At 26.6% G+C, this 9,920-nt stretch overlaps 1 protein-coding gene across 1 annotated transcript; it reads left to right on the forward strand.

The window, feature by feature from the left end:
- The first annotated feature begins 2,081 nt into the window (after window positions 1–2,081).
- Window positions 2,082–3,901, forward strand: LOC130936095 (zinc finger protein WIP2). Its single transcript, XM_057866083.1, has 2 exons — window positions 2,082–2,705; window positions 3,354–3,901. The coding sequence occupies exons 1-2, from the start codon at window positions 2,088–2,090 to the stop codon at window positions 3,789–3,791; spliced, it is 1,056 nt and encodes a 351-aa protein (XP_057722066.1). The 5' UTR covers window positions 2,082–2,087; the 3' UTR covers window positions 3,792–3,901.
- The last annotated feature ends 6,019 nt before the right edge of the window (window positions 3,902–9,920 follow it).

Genomic DNA, 9,920 nt, shown 5'->3' on the forward strand with positions numbered 1-9,920 from the left:
AATATTTGTTTTTCTTTTAATGGATAAAATTAAAAGGAATAAAAATAGAAAAACTAGTAACATGAGTGTTTAACTAGCTAGCTCCTATATAGTGATGAGTTGATCTAATTTTAGTTTTTACAGCTGTTTGTTTTGATAATTGAGAAATAATTACATTATATTGAGAGCCATACAATTATAAATTGTTATATATATATATATATATATATATATATATTATATATATATATATATATATATATATATATATATATATATATATATATATATGGGAATGAGTTTAATAACCTGATAATTTTATAACTTCATATACTTTTTGAATGTGTAAATAATGTTGATATTTAATAATTATAATGATATATACAAGCCAATAGTGTTGGAAGTGTTAATGTTGCAAGTGTGAAAAATGTTGAAGTTAGTCCCATATCAAATAAAATAAAGAAGAGTGAAGAATTTATAAGATGATGAGAGACCTATTAATTTACTATTTTAATATTTTGAATTAGATGTGGTATCATTTTATCTTATATTCTTTCGCTTAATTCCTCTCCGAAGTCTCTCTAATAGTCGAGAACTTTTTATGGTGGCCCAATAAAGCGCTAATATGTAAGACTTTTTTTTTTATGAGGAAGAAAAGTTATATTTATAAATAGCCTAACATCGATGTATTATAAATTACAAAAGATATACATTAAATTTAATTTAATTAAAAAATTCATCTTGTATTGAAATGGAAAATCACAAAAAAAGAAAAAGGAAAAGAAAAAAATGATAGAATTACAGCTAATTAAGAGAAAGGAAAGAAAATGACGATAGTGAGGTTTATCAATACTTAGAGAGAAAAGAAGAAAAAGGAGAGAAAAGAAATGCTAAGGCTGGATGAAAATTTTTAATATATGTTAGGTTTTTGAAATGATTGATAACGATAACAAAATATGCTTAGCGAGCATGTAGAAATTGTGTAAATGCATATGAATTTATCCATAAAAAAGTTAATTTATTTGCCATTCTTACTTTACCCTGATCTAATAATAATATATTAGATATATATTTATTTATCTATTTTTATACTTTATTAATTAATTAAAACATTTAATTTATCATAAAATAACTTATTCTAAAAATATATTAATTAATCTGAAGTTATTATTTACGAAAATTTTTGTTAATACAAAACATTAAATAACAAATAAACGAATTATTATCAGAATAATTATTAAATAGTTTATTGAAAAATAATCAAATAGAATAAGAGAAATAATTAATTAATTTTTTTTTTGTAAATACGTAGTATAAAGCAAGAAACTCTTAAAAGATAATAATTTTTAATATTTTGTGTTATTATTTGACTAACATAAATACTAAATTATCTCTAACAAATAAATTTTATTAGATTAAGACAAATAATTAATTAAATATTTTTATGATAACATAAATAATTTTTTTTGTAAAAAGTCTAGCGGTCAGTAGATTTTATAATTTATAGCCATCAATAATATTTTTAATAGTATAAAATTGCATCTAATGATGTAAAATCATTCAATTTCTTTTTAATAGTTAAGTGCTTGGCAAAATTCAACAAAAGTGTTACCCCCTAACACTCCTCAATACATAATATAAAAAAGATAATAATTTTTAGTATTTTTTGTTATTATTTGACTAACACAAATAAATTAAATTAATTTATATATATATTTTAAGAAATATAAATACAATTTATATATACAAATTTTAATAAATATAACTATAAATTATATATTTTTTTATATAAAATTTTTGTAAATATAGACATAAATAAGTTAAAAATAATAATATTTGGTTGGCATGTATAAAAATTGAAATTGGTGTGGCATAGATGTAATTTAAAAAAGAATAGAAAATGAAAAAGGTGGGTTTTGATATCCCAGTTTGTCCCGTTTAGTCCGTGGTGGTTGGATGGCTCATTGCTGGGTATGCCAGGTTCACGCTTCTCACACTCTTCACAATCATCACCGCAATCTCTCTCTCTCTCTCTCTATAAAAGCATTCCCACTCAACTGTTCCCTTTTACTTTCTTTCTTCTTCCTTCTTTATTCATCCATCCATCCATGGCTCACAACAACTCTTCTTACTCCAATCTCTTCTTCTCTTCTTCCTCCTCTTCTTCTTCCTCTTCTTCCTTCTCCTCACCTGCAACACCAGCACCACCGCCCTTTTTCCAATTCAACCACCACCGTTATTTCCCTTATTATTACCACCACCATCACACTACTACTGCTTCTGCACCTTTCTCTTATTCATCCTCATCTACTACTTCACCTCCTTCCCCTCCTCTCAGGGAAGAGCTTCCGCTTCTCACTCTCAGTCCTGCAAGGCCCGACACCAACCACCACCCTTCTTGCAGCACCACTTCCATGGATTTCGACGAAGAAGACGACGCCGACGCTGACGACGCTGATGCTGATGCTACTGATGCTGCTGATGCTACTACTGTCACGGTTGCACTGCACATAGGGCTTCCGAGCCCTAGCGCTGCTGAGATGGCATCCGTGCTCTCCGAGAAGGAGCACGGCGGAGGCGAGGATTCCGGAGGCGGTGGTTCTACGGGAAACAAGGTGAACAAGGGACAGTACTGGATCCCAACCCCATCTCAGATTCTGATTGGTCCTACCCAGTTTTCTTGCCCTGTTTGCTGCAAAACCTTCAACAGATACAACAACATGCAGGTACTTCACATCAATTTCTTTCTTTTCTCTTTCTTCACTTCAATTTCACCTTTCATTTTTTGCATGGCTGGATCGCTTCCTTACCTTCTGCACTACTTCAGTTCATTCCTTAATTACTATTATTATTCTTCTTCTCCTTCTCTCCTCAAAATCTTGCACTGTTTTTCTTCTTCCAGATCAGATATAACACAACATAGTTTCTCTTTGTATAGTGTAGCCCTTTCCTTCCTTTGCTCTCAATCCATAAACACATACATAACTATCTATATATGTATGTATGTATGTGTATGTGTATGTGTGTATGTATACCTCTCTCATCTTTCTTTCAATTCTTCCTTCTTCAATTCCCTCCAATAATCTCATCACCCCTTCTCCTTTTTCCATTGCAGATACAAACTTGGAAACAACAACATACTCATTATAATTTGTACGAAACACATATCCTCCCTTTTTCTTTCTTTTGGATCCTAATGAACCTCCTTCAATATACATATAATTATATTCCTAGAAAAAGAAAAGAAACTAATTACAACTTGTTCCTAACATATGTATATATCTACTTGAGTTCTTCATGTATGTTAGTTGAATTTGTTTTTGTTTATGATCCTAATTAATTAATAAGTAGTAGTTTTTGAATTGTAAAACCAGATGCATATGTGGGGGCATGGATCGCAATATAGAAAAGGACCAGAATCTCTAAGGGGAACTCAACCAACAGGGATGTTAAGGTTACCATGCTATTGTTGTGCACCAGGGTGTAGGAACAACATTGACCACCCAAGATCAAAGCCATTGAAGGACTTTAGAACACTGCAAACACATTACAAGAGGAAGCATGGGATTAAGCCTTTCATGTGCAGGAAATGTGGCAAGGCCTTTGCTGTTAGGGGTGATTGGAGAACCCATGAGAAGAACTGTGGCAAGCTTTGGTATTGTATTTGTGGTTCTGATTTCAAGCACAAGAGATCCCTTAAGGATCACATTAAAGCTTTTGGCTCTGGCCATGCAGCTTATGGCATTGATGGTTTTGAAGAAGATGATGATCCTGCTTCTGAAGTAGAGCAAGATCATGAATCCACCCAATAATTACTTTTTATTATATATGTGAATTAATCATCTTAATTAATCATATATTATTGGGGATTAATTTATTAATTAATTATATATATGGTCATGATCATGATGCCTTCCAATTTCAGAACTAATATATATATAAATGTTCCAATTTCTTATTCCTTTCTCATGGAACATTAGTTAATTCATTAGTATTAAGCATAAAATCATTCATATATATGCTTTGGTTTCATAGATTAATATTTTAGTAAAAACATATCACACAGACATATATATTATCAATTAGTCATATATATAAGGCCCTAGCTCCCTTCTCTTTTTTTTCTTTGTTCATTCCCTTTAATTTCTTGGCTCTAGACACTCCTCTTATATATATTAAGTTGCTGATTATTATTATATTATACAAGGCATGATATGATGATTTCTATCTTTGGCAAAAGCACATAACTCACACTAGCTAATTGATTATATGCCTAAACTAATGATCATATATATGATAAAGCAATCTAAGTAGTAGTTATTTATATTTGAATTATTAATTTGTTTTCATGTTTTTTGTTCATAGGATGATATAGTGTGGGTTCATCATTCTGCCGTAGATTGACAGCTAGGTTTACCGTATATTTTATTCATATATTTTATCATCAAATTAAATGTGCGTCCAAACTTCAAACTTTCTGTGATCCCAGTAATCCTGTACATATGTGCATTATTGTAGCAGTTGTACAACGTACACTCTTTGTACTCTATGTTTGTTGCTTCAATTTATATCGCGTGTCAAACTATATTATATATATAAATATTTATAATTTGTTTTTTAAAATAAATTTAATTTTGATATATTGTTATTGTACAAAATAATTTTACACGTATATCCAATTATAAATAATTATTTTTTACATTGACGGTGTGACTGTTTATCAAGACAAGCAGATGTGATTAAAGGAACGTGTAAAATTAAATTTATAATAATAACAATTTTGTGTGTATGTTCATTATTACCTGAACAATACTACTATTCATGAGATTTATTATTATCCTGTTTCCCAACGGAAAAATTAAAAGGGTCATGATTCATGAAACTTTTTTATTTTGGGTCTTTGAAATAAACTAAAAATCCAGAATTGTATGAATATATGGATATGGATATGCATGTGCATGGAGATGAAATAGATAGGTGTGGGGCAATGACATTAGATTTTATTGGCATTGATAAATGATAACTACTCGGCTTTCTTCCCTGAAGATCCTCATGGTACGTATTCACCAGTTAAATGTGTCAAAATATGAGTGGATGAAACCGTCAAAAGACACATTCAGATAAAGTGGTGATTGTAGTAGCAAATAAACTTTAATTTCCAAATGCCATCAACACTTAGGTTTGAATTGTTGCTGGAAAGTGAAAAGTCTACTCTTTGGGGAGAAAAAAGAAAGAAAAAAAAAAAAACTGCATAATCCTTAATATGATGCATGCTATTGATTAACCAAAATGTTACAAATAATTAACTCTTGCTCTTAATAATATATATTTAGAAAATTAAGTTGACATAGTAAAAGTAAATTCTCTTGTCAACATGATCCCTTTTAGTATATGTTTTAACTTTTATTTAGAGGATCAATGTCAAAGTTTCTAAATTTTATATGCCAAAGAAAAGAAAAAAGAATGGATATGGGAAAGAAGTATATATAATATATTAATTAAAATAAAAAATTAAAAATACTAAGATATTAATATTTTAAAAATATTTGAATTTTTTTATAGTATATGATTAATTGTAAGGGTGATTTGGATATAAATATTGGCTTTTTGATTATATATATATATATATATACACACACACACGTCAGCTTTTTGCTCATACGATCCCTTATTCTCTTTTATATATTTGCTTTGGATAGTGTCATAGTGGAGAAGCTAAGGATGTGTTTCTTGATAGAAGGAACCTATACCATTTTCAGATACATCTTTGCTTTCTTTCATTGGAAAATTCCAAATTAAATGATATCACTAGCTTTTTCATAAATAAATAAAGAATTAAAATAAAATATTTAAAATCATATCATCATAATGAAAAAATGTTGGATATTCAATATTTTTCTCTTATTTATATTTATATTACATTTGAATTAATACTAATTGGTGTTTTTCTTTTTATTAAAAGCCTAATAAATTCATGCATCATTGAACATATATAGTATTCACAAAATCATTGAAAGTACTAGTTTTAATAGAAATAATTATTTAACAATATTGTAATAAATGAAACAAGTAATTGTTAAAAAGAAAGAAAAAAGATATGTGTAGGAAAAAGTCATACAGAACAAAGGTATGTAGGATGGGTAATGATATCACTCACATTCACATATGTTGATATAATGAAACCGGTCCCCAAATAGTGTATGTGAAAGATGTCTGCAAAAAAGGTATACATGTATATGCAATCATTTTAACTGTATATTAAAATTATTTATTAAAATTAATTATTAATATAAAATATATAATAAAAATAAATTAAATAATATATATTTATATACAAATATATAGTACTTAATTTTGATACATAAATAATATTTTTGATGTACATGTATATGTATGAAGGATAATGAGAGTGTGTGGAGCCCAAGGTTGTGTTTGGTTGGGGTGACTGCCAACATATATAGTGATGCCCCCTACAGTATGCACACACAAACACGCCCTTAGGATACGACCTTTCAGCACTGCTGTTATTTATTTTGACTACATTATATATACTGTGCATCTAATCTACTTGTAAAATTCAGATCTATCCAAATAATAAATGAGTGATATGTGTGTTACTATTTTATATGACCAAAATTCTAGCGATATATATATGTTAATATTTGATATAAATTTGATAAAATTAGACCTAGCATTTAAGTAGATTTATGACTTTTTTTCAGTTAATATTTTAAAATTATAAATTTTAAATAGTAAACTCTTCTAAATCTTAATTTAATCCTAAATTTTATGCAAAACAAAATTAAAAAAATAATTTTATAATAAAGTAAAGTATCGTTTTTGTCCCTAATGTTTGGGGTTAGTCTCAAAATTGTCCTTAACGTTTTAATCGTCCTATTTAAGTCGCTAACGTTTCAAAATTGACTCAATGTTGTCCTGCTGTTAGGGATCTGTTATCAAAATTGATAACGGGACAAAATTGATACGATTTTGAAATGTTAGGGACTTAAATAGGACGAAAAAATTGGGGACAAAAATGATACATAAAAATAAATTTTAATTTAATTTTATCTTTCAATTAATATTAATTTTTTACTGTACATAGTATTCAATTATTTTTTACTCACATCTAAATAAATTACACTTAATCACATTACTTTCATTTTAAATAAATTTATTTTTTTATAATTTTAAAGGATTTTGATACATTAGAGATAAAGGGTATAATTTATATTTTCTTGTATATATATTATTTTTGTCTTTTCTGCAAGTTTATATACTAGACATTTTAAAAACATTTTATGATAACTAAAAATCTTTAAGAGTAAAATTATAAAAAAAATTTATTTATTTAGAATAAAAATAATGTGATTAAGTATAATTTATTTAGATGTGATTAAAAAATAATTGAATACTATGTACAGTTAAAAATTGATATTATCGAAGAATAAAATTTAAATTTATTTTTATGTATCGTTTTTGTCCGCAACGTTTTCGTTCTATTTAAGTTCCTAAAGTTTCAAAATAGTCTCAATTTTGTCCCGCCGTCAATTTTGTTGACGGATCCCTAACGGCAGGACAACATTGAGTTAATTTTAAAACGTTAGGAACTTAAATAGGACGATTGAAACGTTAAGGACAATTTTAAAATTTATCCCAAACGTTGGAGACAAAAATAAAAATTTGATTCATATTGAGTAATTAAAAATTATTTTTCTTATATTTATTCTTAATATAAATGACATGTGAATTTTTTTTCTTTTTTGGTTTTTATACTGTAATTGTTACTATATTTAAAAAGTGGTGTTTAATTTGTCAAAAAAAAATAATATTTAATTCAAAAAGATAAAAGTAAATAATTTTAAATATTTAAAATTAACAATAAAAAATAAATTAAATAAAAATTAGATACTATACCATTTATCTTTTTATGATATTTTTTAATTTAATAAATAAAAATTAATTCGTTATAAATTTAAATTTTATCTAAAAGAATATTATTAATTAATGAATTATTATATACATAATTTAAAATTTAAATTTTAATATTTATTAATTAAACAAATAATTGAATTAATTATTCCACTAATTCAAATTGATTTAAAAAGGGAGAAATTAGTACGATATTGGTGTACTTTTGTTTAATAGAATAATTGAAAAGTTTGTTGATGGGCATGTGTGGGGTATGTATGTACGTAATTAAGAATTGAAGAGAGAGCAAGCTAAGTTACTGTAAGAAAAGCATTTATTGACAATCAATATCCCCACCCTTTAATTTGTTGTATGTGGAGACCAATAACCCTACCACTTCACATTTCACATTTCTTTCTTTCTCTCTCTAAAAGAGGGTATGTTTTTGTATCTCTCAACATCATCTTTATTTTGTGTGGCATTTGTGCTTTTATGGTAAGTCACCATCCCAAAACCACCCCCATATCCCCAATATGCCCTGCATTCTCATTACACACATACGTGCGATCCACATTCATCATCATCACTTACCATCATTTTCATTCAAGAATAATATATCATCTACGTACTACATACAATCTAATCAAACCTACTTAACTCCTTCTTCCAAATTAAATAAGCTGCCTAAATATTATTATAAAGTACGTAGGGTATGTATTCTATAAACCATGCATCTACATGCACCTTTATATATTATATATCATCACTTTAGAATAATTTATACATATATATGTGTAATCAATTAGGTGTATAGGAAAAGTAGTCTACAATCTTAGACATTATAATTAACTATAAAGTATAAATACTTAGTTGAGTTATCGTATTTGTACGTTAGACACATTTCAGACACGACATTATTTATCGATACCCGTCTTATATACGTGTTTATTGTATTTAACTGTGTCTTAATTAAAAATAAAAAATTATTTTTTATATATGTTCGGATACACCTAAATACTATCACGTGTCAGCGTATCTAATCTTATTTTTAATATAAATTCTTAAAATAAATTTAAAAATAATATATTATTATTTATTAAAAAATATTTAAAATATTTTATATAATTAAAAAAATATTAAAAATAATTAAAAAGTTATTTTATATTTATATTTTATATATATACTACATTTTTGTATCATATAAAATTTTAAAATTTGTGTGTTCAGATGTTTTATATTGTATCATATTCCATATTTATATCATAGATAATTAATTAATTGTGATGCACTATATATATGAACAGGTTGTAATCCCAAGAATCTTAGGTTAATTAAAAATAATTAGTGTTTATTTGGTGAATTAATATAAATAAAGAAAGAGGGTTGGCAGATAGTTGTGGAAGCATAGCATGATATAGTGTGCCATGACCATATGTAAAGGAGACCAAACAAGGCAACACGCAAGAATATGTTACCATATGTGATATTCTTCTTTTGCATTCATATTTCAATACAGTAGGGACAGCTCTGTCTCCCTTGGCTCGAATCACCATCTCTTTTTCCTAATTTTCTTTATTTATTTCTCTATTTTTTTATAATTATCTGATGATCAAAGTATATACATTCTTTTAAATATATATCTATGTTATTTAAAGTTTAAATTAGATGGTTATCCTTATTAGTTATTAATGCTTATACATTATAACTACAACATTCTTAGTAACATAAATTAAAATGTTAAGATAATGTATAGTTGTTTTTTAATTAAAGATGTTAGAGTTCATGATAATAACTTGTTAATAAACTTTGTTATTGTTGTGTTATATGTGTTATGATGAATGTTTTGATGGGAGTTGCTTATTTATATATAGGCTAAGAATATAATATAATTATAATGATGAAGTTAATTTAATATTAAACTAAAAAGCATAATATTAGTTCAAAATATACTTAGATATTATATATATAATATTCTAAATATATTCTAATAAAAGATGTTAAAAAATTATAATTCTAAATTTATTTTGTAG

This window comes from Arachis stenosperma, chromosome 6, assembly GCF_014773155.1.
Source record: "Arachis stenosperma cultivar V10309 chromosome 6, arast.V10309.gnm1.PFL2, whole genome shotgun sequence".
Taxonomy (NCBI): Eukaryota; Viridiplantae; Streptophyta; class Magnoliopsida; order Fabales; family Fabaceae; genus Arachis; species Arachis stenosperma.

What these genes read in the sequence shown, in the direction of transcription:
- LOC130936095 (XM_057866083.1), top strand. Translation starts at nt 2,088, where the DNA reads ATGGCTCACAACAACTCTTCTTACTCCAATCTCTTCTTCTCTTCTTCC. An exon ending in ACAGATACAACAACATGCAG is followed by an intron (nt 2,706 to 3,353) that starts GTACTTCACATC and finishes TTGTAAAACCAG; the next exon opens with ATGCATATGTGGGGGCATGG.